Here is a 17,857-nt window from a genome sequence, read left to right on the forward strand (position 1 = left end):
TGCCAGCTGGGTTTGACTGGGTGGAGCCTTCTCCCCTCCTCCCAGAGACAGGCATTGTGCAGGGGGGAATTCAGGAGCTCTTGAGGGGCAATAAAGAACCAGAATGGAGCCTGAATTGTGGAGGCTGGTCCTTCTGGCGGCAGTCTCATGAGGAAACGAGGAGGAGGGAGGGTTTGGCACCTGGCTGTCCTTGGACTGCTGGGTCCAGCCCTCAGCCCGTTGGCGCTCTCTGGTTCTGCCTCTCCTAAATTTTATTCCATCTGGAATGCACCCCAGGTCTCTTGGTGGGGAAGAGTCATCTCATGTGTGCCCCCGCGTGCTGAGACTTCATCTCAGGGGGAACCAGGGAGCCCCTGTCTCTCATCCTTCCGCCCCTGCCCTCGTCATCACTTTCTCCCCATTTCTTTGTTCCCTCGACTGTGTCCCCATCTTTCCGCATCTCCTGGCCCCCAGGCTCTGTCTCCGCGCCACCTCCCCCCGTGTCTCTCCTCCGCCACCGCTGTCTCCTCTCCAGCCTGCTTGGGCCGCAGCCCAGCCGTCCTGCCTGGCCATCCTCCCTGGCTCCCCCTCTGCGGCTCTGAGCTGGCCCCACCCCCTGCCCCCCCTCTTGGGCTAGGACTCTGATCCGCCCGTGAGCACAGAGGTCGGGGGCCCGGGACGGGCCGCAGCACCGCAGCACCCACAGAGGCCTTTCCTTGGCCCGAGCAGAGGAGCCCCCAGCAGAGGGCATGGGGGTGGGCTGCCCCACCAGGTATGTGCCTCCACGCAGACACCCTGGGCAGGGGTCCTGGCTTTGAGAGCTGGCCCCCGCCTCCCCGCACCATCTTCCTCGCTCAGACGTCTGCCCCAGCGCCCCTACCCTATCCTCCCGGGTCCTCATCCCCCAGATCTGGTGCCCCCAGCTCAGCCCATCTCCATTTTCGGCCTTATTTTCACTGCCTGCCCCCCACCCTCATCCTGCGTCTCTTCTTGTCCCATCTTCATCTCCCATCTGGTCCGTCTCTCCTTTTCCTAAGATGGGATCTCTGCTTGTCTTTGCCCGGTTGCTCCTAGTTCCGCCTGCCTCTTTTCTGTCTCCCATTCTGTCCTCTTGGGTGCCTGTGGCGGTGGGGAGGTCCTCTGTCCTTTCCTCAGGACAGCCTCTCCCTGCGCATCTCTTACCCTCTGTACTCTGGTCTGTCTGCAGTCTTCACGCTACACCCCCTCCTGGCAGTTTCTGCCCTCCAACCTGCTGTTGCTCAGGCCCCACTGGGGAGTGGGGGGAGGGTCTTGGGGGGAACAGCCAGGGTCTCACGGAGCATGTGAAAATGCTTCTATGGCGGGGGGCAGGGGGGCAGCCCCTGGGCGGGGCTTCTCAGCCCCAGATTAGACAGTGACTTTGAAACGAAGTTGACGCACCTTAAGCCCCATGTCGCCTTTATATGGAAACATTAAGCTGCTCTCCCAGGTCAGGAAGAGGCGGGGGGGAGGGCTTGAGGCTCTGGATCCGCTTCCCTCGGATCCTGCTGTCGGTGATGGGAGGTGCGTGGGCCCCGAGGCAGAACCCCATCCCAGCTCTCAGGGCCATGCTGGACGCTGACGGGACCCCGCAGAGGTGAAAGGCGTCCCCACCCCCACCCCCAGCCTGCCTCTTGAAATGGACAAGATCACGTCTGTCTCTCAGGGCTGAGGGTAACAACGGGAGGATTTAGGGAAACGAGATCCTGGGTTGGAAAGGCTCAGGACTCAAACTGGCAGCCCACCCCCAGCACTTCATGGCTCTGGCCGGATCTCTGAGTCCGCTCCCCAACCTGTGAAGCGGGGTGATGATCTTGACCTCCCAGCATCCTGAGCAGCCAAGGTGAGCCCAGAGGGTGGGCTGCAGAATTCTGGGAGCTTGGCAAGGCTGGGGACCAAGGTGCTCAGGAAACAAGGGCGAGTGGTGAGGTGGTCTGTGGTCCAGTCTGGCGCTCAGGCTTGGGCACCAGGAAGGCTGGATGGGAGTCCAGGGTCTGCCGTTTCTTGACTGAGAGAGCTGGGACAGGAGACGAACCTCAGTGCCTCCGTTTGCTTTCCCATCAGAAGCAGAATCCCAACACCCATCGGTGTGGGTGTGAGGAGGCCCCCACCCATCACCCCCCTCCTGCATCATGTCATCAGGTGGCCTCTGAAAGGGGACTAGTGGGTAGTGAGGACTCTGAGCAAGAGGGGGCTGCAAATGGTAACATTTGCCTGTATTCTAACCTCAGACCTGCCCCCTTCGACAGCCTCAGTTGCCGCTGCTTGGAAGAACAGTCTCTAATGCCCAGAAAGTTGAGGGTGTAAAAAGAGTTGGGGCACATCGTGGGCTGTGCACACAACCAGGTCTGCTGACTGGAGCCTCAGCTTTGCCTGTGTAGAGTGGGCCTAAGAAATGCCCATGTTGGGGGTGGAGACTGGGTGGTCACAGACAGCAGTGCAGAGCAGCGGGGCAGGGGAGTAGGTACATGTCAGTGTTGAACTTGACAGCAACTAACAACTCATTCTTCATGGAGAAAGTGCCCCCAGCAACCAGGCAAAGACAAGTAGAGATCCTTGTCAGGAGGCCCATTAGCACCCTAGAGCCTGGCACAGGGAGTTCATTGTACCTAGGTGCTTGGTAGGTGTTGATGGAACTGGGATGCAAAACGTTTAACCCCTAGCCCAGACAGGTCCCTGAAGTCCCAACACCACAGGGCCAAATGTGGTGCAGCTGCTGGAGGGCAATGCGGTCTACAGGTCCAGGCGGGCCCGTTCCCTCCTCTGCGTCCCCCTGGTTCAGCTAAGATTCCCTCACATTTCTCAGATAAGGGAACTGAAGCTCAGGAAGAAATGTGACTTGCCACCATTCATATAGCTTGTAAGTGCCTGAGCTGGGATTCAGCCTAGAACTGCCTGATTCAAAAGCCCAAGTTCTTTCTTCTGGATTCCTTTTTAAGGATTTTTTTTTTTTTAAATCCCCATTCCACAGATGAGCAACCTCAGGCTCCCAAAATTGAAGCAGGTGGTCCCAGGGCACATACTGGGTCAGCAACTGAGCCAGGATGGGAACCTGGGTCTATATAACTTGATCCTGACCTTGATAAAATCCAACATCCCCATTTTACAGCTGAGGAAACAGGTTTAGAAAGGTTTCCCCATGATCTGAAAGTCAGGGCTGAGCCTGGGTTTTATTGTGCTTGTTTTTCATAACAGTTTCATTGAAGTGTAATCCACATACCATACAATTCACACATTAAAGTGTACGATTGGGTGGTTTTTAGTATATTCAGAGTTGTGTGACCATGTTATTCAGTTGCCAAGTCGTGTCCAACTCTTTGAGACCCCATGGACTGCAGCGTGCTGCGTGGTGTGTACCCATCATTGCTATCTATTTTAGAACATTGTCATCACCCCAATAAGAAATCCCATTCCTCTGGCTATTGCTTCCCAATTGCCCCATCTCTCCAGTCCCGTACACCACTAGTCTAATTTCTCAGCTTAACAGATTTGCCCGTGCTGGGTATTTCATTTAAGTGGAAATAGGGGTCGCTGAGAGTCAGACACAACTGAGCGACTTCACTTTCATTTATCACTTTCATGCGTTGGAGAAGGAAATGGCAACCCACTCCAGTGTTCTTGCCTGGAGAATCCCAGGGACGGTGGAGCCTGGTGGGCTGCTGTCTATGGGGTCTCACAGAGTCGGACACGACTGAAGCGACTTAGCAATAGTAGCATACAATATATGGTCTTTAGTGACTAGCTTCTTTCACTTCACATGGTGTTTTCAGGGTTCATCCACATTGTAACATCTATCACTTTTTTGTCTTTTAGTTACTGGGTAGTAGTCTATTGTGTGGACAGACCACATTTTATTCATTCATTCATCAATTGATGGATATTTGGGCTGCTTCCATCTTTTGGCTGTTGTGAATAATGCGGCTGTGAATATCTGTGTACAATGTGTGGACACTTGTTTTTAATGCCCTTGGGTAGATACTTGTGTGTGGAATTGTAACTCTCCATTTAAGGAACTGCCAGACCATTTTCCACACCAGCTGTGCAATTTTACATTCCACCAGTAACAATAGGAAGGTGCCAGTTTCTCCACATCCTTGGTAACACTTTTCTGTTTTGTTTTTTCTTGTTCTTATAGCCATCCTAAGTGAGTATGAAGTGGTAACTCATTTTGGTTTTGATTTGCATTTCCCGGATGGCATAATGATGTCAATTATCTTTTCCTATGTTTATTGACTATTTGTACAGTTGACCCTTGAACAACATGGGGGTTGGGGGTGCCAACTCTCTCCACAGTCAAAATTCCAAGTATAACGTTATTATTTATTTCTTTTATTTGCTGCATTGGGTCTCAGTTGTGTCATCCAAGATCTCTCCTCGTGGCGCAAGGCCTCCCTAGTTGTGGTGCTTATGCTTGTTGCTCTGCATCATGGGAGATCTTAGTTCCCTGACCAGGGATGGAAGCGGGTCACCTGCACTGCAATGCAGATTTTCAACTGGACCACCAGGAAAATCCCTGAGTATAAACTAGAGTTGATCCTCTATATCCATGGTTCTGAATCCAATCCAAGGATTCAACTGACCACGGAACATGTAGTACGACTCTACGATTTATTTTTAAAAATCTGCGTATAAGTGGAACCATGCAGTTCAAACCCATATTGTTCAAGGGTCAACTATATCTTTTTGGAGAAATGTCTACTCAGATCCTTTGCCCATTTTAAAATTGGGTTGTCTTTTTCTTATTGAGTTATAAGGCCTCTTTATATGTTGTGGATACAAATTTTTTAGATATGATTTGCAAATTTTTTTTCCCATTAGCAGACGGTCTTTTCACTTTCATCTTAGGGTCCTTGGAAGCACAAGAGTTTTTCATTCTGATGAAGTTCAAGTTGTCTGTCGTCTTTTTTTCCTTTTGTCGTTTGTGCCTCCTGACCTATAGGTGACCTTAGAGCTCCGGCTCATCTCTCCAAGCTGACTCCATACAGATCAGCAGTTACCATTCAGTCTTTTTTAAAATTTTTATTGCATTATAGTTGACTCACAATATTGTGTTAGTTTCAGGTGTACAGCAAAGTGGTTCAGTTATATGTGTATACTTTTTCTGATTCTTTTCCATTATAGGTTATTACAAGATACTGAATACAGTTCCCTGTGCTATACAGTAGGTCCTTGTTGTTTATCTCTTTTATATATAGTAGTATGTATCTGTTAATCCCAAACTCCAATTTTATCCACTCCCCAACCCTCACCCCATCTCCACTCCTTTCCCTTTTGGTGACTCTAAGTCTGTTTTCTTTGTGACTGCTTAGTCTTTTATTTTATGAGTCTGGACTCTGGATCTGGGCTGCTAGCACTCAAACCCCAGCTTATTCAGCCATGACCTTGGGCAAGTTAAATGTTCTGTACCTGTTTCCTCGTCTGTAAAACGGCGATGATGTTTATGCTGCTGGAGGTTCAAATATCTAAATTCATGTGAAGTGCTCACAACACTGGCTCTAATAACTGAAGTGCTTGTTGTAACACAGTACTGCCACCACTATAGTTGTGTTGTTGTTGTTGTTGCTACACAAATGTTTCCTATAGTATTACCATCAGTGTTGTCGATTCTGTTCTGATCTTCCGCCCATTTGCCAGGTGAGGCCACTAAGGCCCAGGAAGTATGCCTGGCCTGTGAGCCCCACCCCGCCCCCATTCCTGGCACTCTTGACGTGGCTGCCCGTTTCTTGTCCCCGCAGGTTCGGGGCGCCCGCCCCCTGCTAGGCCAAGTGGAGGGGGTGTCCCCGCCCAATGGGCCTGGCCAGGGCCCTGCGCCGCCTCAGCGGCGCCCTGGAGTCTGGAGACGACAGGGCGGGCGATGAGGAGGAAGCGGGGCCGGGGCTGTGCCACAACGGGTGGGCGCCAGCGCAGTCGCCGGTGGGGCGGCGCCGCGGGCGCTTCGTCAAGAAGGACGGGCACTGCAACGTGCGCTTCGTGAACCTGGGCGGCCAGGGCGCGCGCTACCTGAGCGACCTGTTCACCACGTGCGTGGACGTGCGCTGGCGCTGGATGTGCCTGCTCTTCTCCTGCTCCTTCCTCGCTTCCTGGCTGCTCTTCGGCCTGGCCTTCTGGCTCATCGCCTCCCTGCACGGCGACCTGACTGCCCCGCCGCCGCCCGCACCCTGCTTCTCGCAGGTGGCCAGCTTCCTGGCCGCCTTCCTCTTCGCGCTGGAGACGCAGACGTCCATCGGCTACGGCGTGCGCAGCGTCACCGAGGAGTGCCCGGCCGCCGTGGCCGCCGTGGTGCTCCAGTGCATCGCCGGCTGCGTGCTAGACGCCTTCGTCGTGGGCGCCGTCATGGCCAAGATGGCCAAGCCCAAGAAGCGCAACGAGACGCTGGTCTTCAGCGAGAACGCCGTCGTGGCGCTGCGTGACCGCCGCCTCTGCCTCACGTGGCGCGTCGGCAATCTGCGCCGCAGTCATCTCGTTGAGGCCCACGTGCGGGCCCAGCTACTGCAGGTGCGAGTCGGCCCCGAGGCAGGCCACGCCCCCTGGTGGGCGGGCCCCTCCGCGAGGTCTGGGAGTGGGAGCCGCGGGGAATGGTGGGAGTTGTAGGTCTACGGAGCAAGTGTGCGTGGAGCCTGGAAGGGACTTGGACTACAATTCCCAGCAGTCTCTCGGGCAGGACACCTTCTGCCTCTCCTTGAGGGCTGAGGATGGTTCCCAAAGCTCTGTGGGAAGTGTAAACCCAAGAGAAAGGTCTCTGATCATTTCTTCCTGGAAGCCTAGACCTGAGACCAGATTTTGAGACTTAAAGAGTCCCCTGGGACTTGCCCTGCCCCCGTGGAATTGTGGGAAATGCAGGCCTGCGAGGGCCACTTCTGATCGGTAAAGACTCTAAACGACAATTCCCAAAAGGCTCTGGGGGCAGAGAAAGCGCCCACACAGGTTGGTCTGAAGAGGAGTTGTCGTTTTGCTGGTGATGTAAACCACGGCTCAGGTTTACGATCCCCAGCCAGTGTTGTAAAGAGAGGGGACTGTGACGGAGGTCAGGCTCCTACGGGCTTGTGGGAGATGCAGGCCTGAGGATGGGGTGCTACTCACACCTGCAGAGCCAGGGAAGACAATTCTCTGTGGCCTCTGGGTGTGTGGTCCTGCAGCATTTGTGGGAGCCTTCATTTTCCACCTCAGGGGCCCAGACTTTCCCACCAGCCTCCTGCTCAGAGAAGTACAGGGCAGGGGGTTGGGAAACTCTAATGTTAGCGTCTCTGCTGCTAAGTCGCTTCAGTCGTGTCCGACTCCGTGTGACCCCAGAGACGGCAGCCCACCAGGCTCCCCCGTCCCTGGGATTCTCCAGGCAAGAACACTGGAGTGGGTTGCCATTTCTCAGCAAAAAACAAAAACAAAACTACAATTCCCATTGGCCCCTGGGGCAATGGCTCCCTCTGGCACCCTAATAAAAGAGCCTTAGTGTTTCTAGAATTGTAGTCAAACTGCCCAAACAAATTCTGGGGTAGTAGCAGCTCCTGCCCCAGTAAAGTTCAACCCTTAAGTTGAACGCAGGGTTGGGGCTGGACTTGGATGAGAAGAGGACAGGGTTGTGGTGGGAACTACAACTCCCAGCAGCCTCTAAGGATTCACGTAGATATTGGCAAGAGAATGGAGCCCCATTCTCCACTTCTCCTGCTTGACTGAAATCCAGAGATTCATGACCAGGAGGGACACTGTCTCTCCCAGAAGTCTGTGGGGGCATTGACAGGACTTGGTAGGTGGGTATGGAACCAATGGGTAGGTGTGGTGAAACTGCCGATATCTGGTGTGGGGTTAGGCTTCCACCCCACAGAAATATACAGACACACAAGGGGATGGAGGTAGTTGGGTTGAGGAGTGGGCGAGAGAATATCCCAGGGACTAGACTGAGGCAACGGTAAAACAGGCAGAACATAAGCATAGCTTCTGTTGGACTTAGATTGTCATCCTGGTTTATCTTTCTCTGGCCATATAATGAAAGCCATTTTTCTATCCCTCTCCTCCTTCTCCAATTGCTTTCGGATGTGATTCTTATCATCTGTTGTCTCTTTAACTGTTTCTGTCTTGCTGATTTCTGTGGCTCTGTGCCAATGTCACTCTGTCACTATCTTTTTCTCTCCCCTGGCTTTCTCCGATTTCCTTCCCCAAACCCTCTCTGAGTGTCTGTCTACCCCCCGCCCCCCTTCCTCTGGGCTTCCGTCCTCACCTTCCTGGACCACCATCTCCCTCTCTCTGGGTCTGTGTCCTCCTCCTTCTGCATCACCATCCCTCTCTCTCTGGGTCTGTGTTCTCTCTGTACCCCTACCCCTACTGGTCTCTGCCCTCCTCTTCTTCTGCACGTCTATCCCCTCCTCTCGCTACCTCTATCTGCATTCATCTCTCTGCTCCCTGCTGTCTTTGGCCACCCGCCTTTTGCTGCAGCCTCGAGTGACCCCGGAGGGTGAGTACATACCTCTGGACCACCAGGATGTGGACGTGGGCTTTGATGGTGGCACTGATCGCATCTTCCTTGTGTCTCCCATCACCATCGTGCATGAGATTGACTCCGCCAGTCCTCTGTACGAACTAGGACGGGCTGAGCTGGCCCGGGCTGACTTTGAGCTGGTGGTCATTCTCGAGGGCATGGTCGAGGCCACAGCTATGACCACACAGTGTCGCTCTTCCTACCTCCCTGGTGAGCTGCTCTGGGGCCATCGTTTCGAGCCAGTCCTCTTCCAGCGTGGCTCTCAGTACGAGGTCGACTATCGCCACTTCCATCGCACTTATGAGGTCCCAGGGACACCTGTCTGTAGCGCCAAGGAGCTGGATGAACGGGCAGAGCGTGCCTCCCAGAGCCCCAAGTCTGGCTTCCCCAGCTCTCTGGCAGCATTCTGCTATGAGAACGAACTTGCTCTGAGCTGCTGCCAGGAAGAAGATGAGGAAGAGGAGGCCACGGAGGGGGATGCGGCAGAGGCAGAGAACAAGGCTGCCAGCCCCCAAGTTCTCACACCAACCCTGGCGCTAACCTTGCCCCCGTGACGCAAGCTGGCATCCCCTTATTTGCACCCCTTTTCCAGAGGTAGCAAGATGGAGAGTTTGGGCCCTCTCCTGGGGTAGAGGCAGGTGTTTCCTAAGACCAACAGGCCTGCTGAGTAAATTATTAGCTGGTGATGTTCTGCCATGCCTAGTGGACCCATCATGAACATACTGGAGGGACCTTAATTCCTCTGAATTCTGTGCTCCCTCCTGAGACCCACTTGTCATTCCAATTCCTGAGTCTCGCTAGAGATAAGGGACCCAGAATTCTGGACCCCTCAAGAGGCGAGGACTGGTAATTCTAGATTCCTCTAGATGGCTGGTTTGGTTTGTTAAGCAGGATCATGAAATGAGGTATAGACTGCCTCCAGGGGAAGAAGTCAGCTGTTCTCAAGTAGCAACAGAGATCCAGAATTCATTGGCCTGAACTGACTTTAGATTCAAGGGACTGTTGCTTCTCGACTCAGTTGACTCCATAGCAAATCACTTTTTCTAGGTGACCTAAGGAGGGGAAGTTATGGGATGCTCTCAAGAGTTTAAGACTATACTGATTGACCAATGACAAAGACTGTTGATTGTAAGTCAAGGAAAGACTGTGGCTCCAGAAAACCCCAGAGTTGAGATTCTGTGAATCCAGATTGGCTACAGAGGCCAGCACTGGGGGTTCTAGAGCAGCTTTGACCTGAGAGTTGGACTATTCCAGAAACTAACGAGTTATGTCTCTAGAATGCACAAAACAGTGGAGAGCCTGTAGGTCTACAAGGACTAAAGTGACAGCCCGGGGGTTCTTGATAGGCGACAACTCCAGACCCACTGGTGGTAGAACATCGAACCAAAGAGAGATGCAAGGCTTCTCCATGATCATCAAGCTTTGTGTCTTTTTTTAAGTGCCATTCTAGAATATCCAAAGGAATCAAGATTCTGTGACTCTAGACTGATCACAGTCAGGGAAGGATTGGCAGTGATGACGTCAGATTTGCTGGTTCCAGCTTGCCCAGTGGAGTGGAGAATATTGATGAGGATAGATGACTTCTTTGTGGTTCTGTGATGCCAAAAGGAGTCAAGGCTCCAGGGACCCAGAGTTGTCTGTTGTCAATCTGGAAGCTCTAATCAACTCCTGGAACGTGGCTGTTCGAGGAGGTGGACTTGGGACTTGACCAGCAGCATTGCTGGGCTGACCTAGAAGGTGAGGGCCCAGACGAGATCCTGTGGGTAACAGGGCTGGATATTGGGTAAGGGAAGGGAGAGGCCCAAGGCTGCTGAGTCTACAGTGCTCTGGAATCTTCCATCTAGTGATGTGTCTCTATTTCTTAAAGATGTTATACATAAATGTATTATATATATATATAATATGAATAAAGATATCTATCTATTTTTTTTTCCTGTGGTTCCTACAGTAGGGTTAGAAACTGTGCTTGAGGAAGTGGAATGGAGTCCTTCATAAGGATCCAGAAAGTTCTTCTCTGAATCCCAACTCTGCCCCAACTGAGTGTGTGGCTTTGAGCAAATCACCCCCTCTCTCCTCACCTCAGTTTGTGCTGTGCTGTGCAAGTCACTTCAGTCTGCAAGGACTATCTGACTCTTTGCGACCCTATGGACTGTAGCCCTCCACTCTCCTCTGTCCATGGGATTCTCCAGCCAAGAATACTGGAGTAGGTTGCATGCCCTCCTCCAGGGGATCTTCCTGACCCGGGGATTGAACCCCCTTCTCTCACATCTCCTGCACTGGCAGGTGGGTTCTTTACCACTAGCACCACAGGGAAGCCCTCACCTCAGTTTTCCCATCCGTAAAAACGGCATTGGAACTTGAAGTTGTCCAAGGGCCTTTCCACTAGCATTATTCTTCACTGAGGGTAGAATGGGGGTCTTGGAGATACCCAGTCCACCACCCCCACCAGATGCTGGAATGCCTGGCCTTCTAGGGGCAACAGGGATAGCAGATACTCTCAGAAGCTGGGTCTGAACTTGGATGCCTGCATGACAGGGCAGGCGAGGGAGAATATGGGTTGTGGCTAAGGGCCAGAATCACCTCCTTTCTGGCCCAGCTTGGAGGAGCAGGGGAAGGAGGAGTTACCTCTGAATGTCAGGGGAATGTATGTCTTTAGGGAGGCTTGTCCCCCAGGTCAAATTATTGGGAACCCCAGTGGTGTGTCTGGGAGTATGCTTCTGGGGTACATGCTGCTAAGTTGCTTCAGTCGTGTCCGACTCTGTGCAACCCCATAGACGGCAGCCCATCAGGCTCCGCTGTCCCTGGGATTCTCCAGGCAAGAACACTGGAGTGGGTTGCCATTTCCTTCTCCAATGCATGAAAGAGAAAAATGAAAGTGAAGTTGCTCAGTCGTGTCCGACTCTTAGTGACCCCATGGACTGCATGCAGCCCACCAGGCTCCTCCGTCCATGGATTTTCCAGGCAAGAGTACAGGAGTGGGGTGCCATTGCCTTCTCCTGTCTGGGGTACATATGGGTCCTTGAATCTGGCCTCTGCCCGTGCTGCTATCTACCTAAGTGCCCAGCAGGTGGAAGCCTGTCGCAGAAGGAGTCAGTGCCAAGGAGGACATGTTCCCACCCCTGTGTGCCAGGATTAAGGGCAGGCACTGTCATTGCCCATCAGCCTGTCCCAGTGCTGCATAAACCCACTTCCCCCTCTTCCTGTTTCCCCACCTCCCTTTATCCTGCAGAATCTCCAGATAATAACCGGATGGGATTAATTAGCTGGCTGCTCCCCCACCTCTGGGTGGCTGGAGTAGGCAGCGGGACAATGGAAACCCAAGCATGAAGAAGGGTGTTAAATTGGAGGTGAAGGGACAGGAAAAGGGTTCTATTTGGAAGGGGAGCGAGTGGGGTCAGGGCTGGCACAACCTGCGTTTCTGGTAGGGAGGGCAGAGCCTGAGCCACTCATAAAGGTCATTGAGGGGATTAGGAGGCTCCGTGGCTAATCTGTCAGCTTAACCAGGTCCTGGCCTGGAATCTGTCCCCGCCTGCCGAACTCTGGGACGATGAGTGAGGCCCAGACACGACCCTCACACCCAATTTGGGACCTGTCCGTGATGGGAGTGTGCCCAGTTTCTCCCTCCGAGCCAGGCCCCTGCACCTGTTTTGTCTTCAAGGAATGGAAATGAGAGGCGGGGGAGGGGAAATGGCTTCAGATGCCAGAGGAGTCGGAGAAGAGGGAGGAGTTTAAAAAGAGCAAGAGTATGAGAGGAGGGGGACGCGAAATGAGACAGTCAGAGAGGAGGGAAAGGACTCGGAGAAGGGAGAAGGGATCAGAGGTGGAAGGATGCTGAGGAAAGGTGAATTGTCCTGGGCGGGGAAAGGGTGCTAACATAAAGGGAGGAGTTTGGGGGAGAGAGGGAGGAAACTGAGAGGCTGCGAGAGGCAGGAAGGCAGCCTGCCTTTCACTGGATTTGGCCTTCCTCTATAGTCCCATTCTCCACGACAGAGACCAAAAAGCGCAGCATTTGGAAGAAAGAGAAAGTCTTTTTTTTCACTACTCCTTGACTCTGAAAAGGCTGAGGTGGATGAGGGAGGTCAAAGGAGGAGGGTAAGGAAAGGGTCTGCAGATCGGAGAGGCCAGCACATTTGAGAAAGGGGGCCAAAAGGAAAGTGAGCCAAAGCGGCTCCCGGTTGCTTGGCAACCACTGCGGTCAAAAGCCAGGCGGGCCAGCTAGGAGGTGTGGCTCACGGAAACAACAGGGATCTGTGGCCCCGCCCCCTAGCAACAAGCCTAACAAAGTACCGCCCCCTGGCAACGTATTACTATAGGCCCGGCTCGGTTGACCTGGTATCCTATTGCGCAGAGCCCTTGCGCAGGCGTAGTCCTCCCTCTGCGTCTGCTTAATCCCGCCTCCATCCAACTCCTTTTCGAGGCTTCTTATTGGAGGGCAAGCCTGCCAAGAACCCTTTGGTTTCGGAGGCGGGGCCCGGCCCCTGCTCTCACTCCAATTGGCCCCAAAGACCGTCTACTTTGGGCTGGACATCGCTACGCAGGCTTCTAGTGCGCCTATTGGCCCTGGAGGGCGATCCTTCGGTCTCGGAGGCGGAGCAGAAGAGAGGGCACGCCGTGGATTGGGCGGTGTCAAAACGAGGGGCGGTCCCTACTGGCGGGGCGCTTGGGAGACGAAGGGAGAGTCTTTTCAGCGCTGAGGACTGGCGCTGAGGAGGCGGCGGTGGCTCCCGGGGCGTTTGAGCGGGCTCACCCGAGCCCGCGGGCCAACGCGGATCCGGGCCCGACCGGCGGGACCGCCCCGGACTCCCCGCGGGCCTTCCTAGCCGCCATGGAGGACGGTGTCTATGGTAAGTCGGGGAGGGGCGGGGCCGGCTGGGAGCAGATGGAGCGTTTCGGTCTGAACGTTCCGCCGCTAACGACCTCCCTTCCACGACGCGCCTTGAGAAGCTTGTTCGGCCCTATAGTCGCCTCGCTTTTGTGGGGCGCGGGCCGGGCTTCCGGCAGGGCAGGAGAGCGGGCGTTCCAGGCCATTGTTTGGGCCGAGCCTGTTTCCGGTGGCAGCGGGAGGGGGTGGGATGGAGCGGCGGAGGCGAGGCTGAGGCGGGGCTGAGGCGGAACCATTCCCTCTGGAGGGGCCGGGCGAGCCCAGTGCCTGCCGGGAGAGGGGAGGGGGGCTTCTGGGGACGGTGGGGTGGGGAGAAATCGTGGGGGCCACAGAGATTCCGCTAGGGCCGGGGCGGGGGGCTTCGATGCCCCGCCCCTTCCTTCACTCTCGCAAGCTGTCATTAGCTTCCCCTGCCATGGTTACTTTCCATGGACCCAAGAGTCCGGGCACCCAGGTCCCAAGCTACCTCGCCAAGAATGGAGGCAGAAAACCAAGACCTCAGGCCCCTTGCAAGTAATGAACCGCAGTGTCAAGCTTCCAGCCCCCTTTCCCCTGTAAACCTAAGAGTAGAGGCTCCAAGCCCCCTTCTCTCCCAAGGACTAAGAGTCTAGATTCCCAGCCCTTCCTCCCCTGGACTGAGGAATCTAGGCCCCCCAGCCCCTTCTTCCACTCACCGGAGGCGGGACTCTTATCCTCATCCTCCCCATGAACCTAAGAGCCCTGTCCTTCACCAGATTTCAGAAGTCCAGGCTCCCAGTCCCCAGAACTGATCTCCCGCCCCTGATCCCCTCCCCCAGAACCCCCGGACCTGACTCCGGAGGAGCGGATGGAGCTGGAGAACATTCGACGGCGGAAGCAGGAGCTGCTGGTGGAGATCCAGCGCCTGCGGGAGGAGCTCAGCGAAGCCATGAGCGAGGTGGAGGGTCTGGAGGCCAATGAGGGCAGGTGAGGGCTAGGGCAGGGAGCCTAGGGGTCATGGGGCCAGGCGGGGGCCAGGGATACCCAGGCATTGACCTTCCACCCTCTGCTCTCTGCCCCTGCAGCAAAACCTTGCAACGGAACCGGAAGATGGCAATGGGCAGGAAGAAGTTCAATATGGACCCCAAAAAGGTGCTTGGGGCCACAGGGCTGGGGTCGGCCAAGCTGACATCCAGATAGGATTCTGGCATCTCCGGGTTCCAGAAGTGTTGTGGTTAAAGGTCTGCCTTAGACAGGACAGAGTTGGTCCTGATCCCTGGATCCAGATATTGGCAGTATTTGTTCCCTGAACACTAACCAAGTGCTTCAGCCTCCTGATCTTTGTGTATGCTGGAACTCCTGCCTGAGTGGTCCTCCTCTCCTTTTTGCTCATATTTTAGAACCCATTTCTCTTGCCACTCTTGAGTCACCAGGAGGAGCTTGATTGAGTCTGGTAGGGAATATGGACAGAGAAGTGCCAAGACAGAGAGAAAGAGAGGTACTGGGCTGTGGACACTCAGAGGAGTGAGCCTGGTGGCATCAAGGAGGGCTTCCCTCAGGAGGATATTTGGGTCAGGTGAAGGATGACTTAGTGTTTACCAGGTGGAGAAAAGATGTTCGTTCGTTCATTCATTCATTCTTTTTACACCATTTCCTCGGGCCTCCCTCTGGCCTGCTGCTCCGCCGGGGAATGCATAGGACCCAGTGTAGGGTTTGATGCTGCCTTGCCCTCAGGGAGCCCCTAGACTCAGATACCAGGATCCAAAGTTAGGGGTCCTCAGTTCATGGTCCTCAAGACATCAAGAGAGCATGAGAAATCCCTCCTCCAGCCTGAGTCTTGACCCTCACAGCTCCTCGTGTGATGTCTTCTAACAGTTTCCCACTTTATTTTTCTTGCCAGAAGCAATGGTAGTTTGTAAAGTCATTTAGCAGACATTCATAGAGCTCCTGTTCCTTGCCAGGTCCTGCTCCAGGGGGACTGGAATTAACCAGGCAAAGGCAGAGGGAGCAGTAGATGCAAAGTCTAGGCCACCGGAGAGGCAGTGTTTAGGGGCCTGGGAAGAGCCTGAAAGTGAAACTCAGGCCCTGCTCTGTTGAGGATGGGTGTGGGTTTGGAGGCTAAGGTTTCTGGGGGTGTCTTTCTGAGCACACCAGCACTGAGACCCAGCCCTTCCCACCAGGGGATCCAGTTCCTGGTGGAGAACGAACTTTTGCAGAACACACCTGAGGAGATAGCCCGCTTCCTGTACAAGGGCGAGGGCCTGAACAAGACGGCCATTGGGGACTACCTGGGGGAGAGGTGAGAACCGCGCCCCCTGCACCCAGCACCTGCTGGGCATCTCCTCTCTGCCCCTTGCACCCAGCTTTTGCTGAGGAGAGGCCCTGATAGATCAGCCTTGCAACTGGACTGTGACAAGATGGACTGACACAGAGATTGGGGTGGGGGACCTTCTGAGGAACCTGGGGATCATCTGTGAGCATGTGGAGGATATGGGACCTTTGCGGACATCTGGGCAATGTGGGGACCACCACCCGTTTATGTCAGGACAGTGGAGAACATTTGTGGGTGGTATGGGAGCGTGAGAACCATTGGAGACAGCTGGTGTGCATGGGAGCGATGTGGACAGTGATGCAGGAAGTGGGAGGGGTCATCATCAGTGGATATCTGGGGAGCATGGGGGGCCCATGGACATCTGGAAACATGGGGGCCATTTGTGGATGTCCGGGGTCTGTGGACATGCACCTACAAGCATAGGGTGCATGAGACATCAGGAGTGTATGAGGACCAGCGGTGGATGTCTAGGGTGCCTAGGAGTTGATGGACTTCTGGGACACAAGCAGACGACCTGTGGATGTCGGGTGTGTGTGGGGACCATCTGGATTCCCAGGGTGCATGGGGACCTTCTGTGAAGTCTGGGAAACCTGGGGACCATTGGTGCACATCCGGGGCGTGCGGAGACCGTCTGAAATATCTGAGGTGCAGAGGACCATGTGAGATGCCTAGGGTTTGTGTGGACATCTGGGTTGTGTGGAACTTTCTGGATATCTGTGGTGCAGAGACCATCTGTGGGCAGCTGGGGGGCATGGGGACTGGAGGTTCTGGGAGCATGGGGGTCATCTCTAGCTTTCTGGGGATCGCCTGTGGACATCTAGAGTGCATAGGGACAGTCCGGTTGTCTGACATTGTGGGGCTGGTTTTGTGGGCATCTGGGCTGCCCCGGGACTCTCCGTGGGTCTCTGGGGGATAGGAGGCCATCTCTGGGCATCCATGAAATCTGGAGTTCATCAGAGATGACCAGCAGAGCACATTTGCTGTGTTTCTCCCAACTGCACAGAGTTCAGCCACACCAGAGTTCTTAAGGCAGATGGTCTTCCCAGGAGCGTTCCAAGTGTCCCTACCCCCGTGCCAGGCCTGTGATGGGGGCTTGGCTGAAACTTTGGCTACAGAGGTAGCTGCTGTGCAGAAGAGGGGCCACAGCCTCCCCAGTACTTCACCTCCTCTCCACCCCCACCTCCCCAAGCCTCTTCCTGCCCGTGACCTTGTCCCTGTCCTCCCAGGGAAGAGCTGAATCTGGCAGTGCTTCATGCCTTCGTGGATCTGCATGAGTTCACTGACCTCAACCTGGTGCAGGCCCTCAGGTGAGAAGGATGGGATTGAAAGGGCAGGAAGGGACCTGTCGGGGCTTTCTTTACCAGTGATGATCACCCCCTCCTGAAGGCAAAAACAGAACCAAAACTTAGGGGATGGATTGCACGTGAGTGTTGCCAAAGTCCACAGTAGAGCTTCCTTCAGGCATAGCCGTATCCAGACGCTTGAATGGAATGGGAAAGACAGCTTTTGATTGTGTTCGCCACAGGGTGGGTGCTGCTCACGGCAGACCCTCCTCCCACATGACAGCAGAGGCCCCAAGCAACCATCTGTTCCATGCAGCAACCTTGGTAGAAAGAAAGGGCATTTCCATATACATCATCTAGAGTCTCCTGGCCGACTCTCAGTGGTCAGGTTGGCCACAGGTGTGGCGCCCTCATTGGCCAGTTCCTCCCATGGGCACTGAGAGCGGGTGGGGGGTGGCCCCGCCAGTCCTGGCATCTACCCTTGGCTCGTCTCTGCCGCAGGCAGTTCCTCTGGAGCTTCCGCCTCCCTGGAGAAGCCCAGAAGATCGACCGCATGATGGAGGCCTTTGCCCAGCGCTACTGCTTGTGCAACCCTGGGGTTTTCCAGTCCACAGGTAGGGGCCCAGGCCCTAGGGTCCTGGGGAAGGAGGGAGCTGGGAGTGGGGGGGACTTGAGCTCCTGGGTCCCGGAGGCTCGCATGCCCCAGTCATCACCCCATGACTGTCTGGTGCAGACACGTGCTACGTATTGTCCTTCGCTGTGATCATGCTGAACACCAGCCTCCACAACCCCAACGTCCGGGACAAGCCGGGACTGGAGCGCTTCGTGGCCATGAACCGGGGCATCAATGAGGGCGGGGACTTGCCTGAGGAGCTGCTCAGGGTCAGGCCCCCCTCCCCCCTCCCCGGCCCCCTCAGCTCCATCCCTCTTTCTCC

General features: G+C 54.8%; 3 protein-coding genes across 3 annotated transcripts in view; all 3 read left to right on the forward strand.

Moving 5' to 3' along the window:
- GRWD1 (glutamate-rich WD repeat containing 1) overlaps positions 1 to 581 on the forward strand; it is a 6,734-nt gene extending 6,153 nt beyond the window's left edge. The window contains exon 8 of the mRNA XM_010849695.1: positions 454 to 581. Within this exon, the coding sequence (XP_010847997.1) occupies positions 454 to 581 (128 nt within the window). The remainder of the gene's footprint in view (positions 1 to 453) is intronic.
- Positions 582 to 5,784: 5,203 nt separating this feature from the next.
- On the forward strand, positions 5,785 to 9,021 carry KCNJ14 (potassium inwardly-rectifying channel, subfamily J, member 14). Its single transcript, XM_010849553.1, has 2 exons — positions 5,785 to 6,492; positions 8,425 to 9,021. Exons 1-2 carry the CDS (start codon positions 5,785 to 5,787, stop codon positions 9,019 to 9,021), a joined length of 1,305 nt encoding a protein of 434 aa, XP_010847855.1.
- A 4,063-nt stretch (positions 9,022 to 13,084) lies between these two features.
- CYTH2 (cytohesin 2) overlaps positions 13,085 to 17,857 on the forward strand; it is a 9,224-nt gene continuing 4,451 nt past the window's right edge. The window contains exons 1-7 of the mRNA XM_010849554.1: positions 13,085 to 13,311; positions 14,147 to 14,294; positions 14,393 to 14,459; positions 15,488 to 15,606; positions 16,866 to 16,946; positions 17,424 to 17,536; positions 17,656 to 17,804. Of these exons, the coding sequence (XP_010847856.1) occupies positions 13,293 to 13,311; positions 14,147 to 14,294; positions 14,393 to 14,459; positions 15,488 to 15,606; positions 16,866 to 16,946; positions 17,424 to 17,536; positions 17,656 to 17,804 (696 nt within the window). The 5' untranslated portion in view covers positions 13,085 to 13,292. The remainder of the gene's footprint in view (positions 13,312 to 14,146; positions 14,295 to 14,392; positions 14,460 to 15,487; positions 15,607 to 16,865; positions 16,947 to 17,423; positions 17,537 to 17,655; positions 17,805 to 17,857) is intronic.

Source organism: Bison bison, unplaced genomic scaffold (assembly GCF_000754665.1).
Source record: "Bison bison bison isolate TAMUID 2011002044 unplaced genomic scaffold, Bison_UMD1.0 scf7180017864285, whole genome shotgun sequence".
Taxonomy (NCBI): Eukaryota; Metazoa; Chordata; class Mammalia; order Artiodactyla; family Bovidae; genus Bison; species Bison bison.

Excerpts from the sequence above, each read along its gene's own strand:
- KCNJ14 (XM_010849553.1), top strand. The coding sequence starts at position 5,785 with ATGGGCCTGGCCAGGGCCCTGCGCCGCCTCAGCGGCGCCCTGGAGTCT. Across the intron at positions 6,493-8,424 it reads TGCGGGCCCAGCTACTGCAG|CCTCGAGTGACCCCGGAGGG; the intron begins GTGCGAGTCGGC and ends CTTTTGCTGCAG.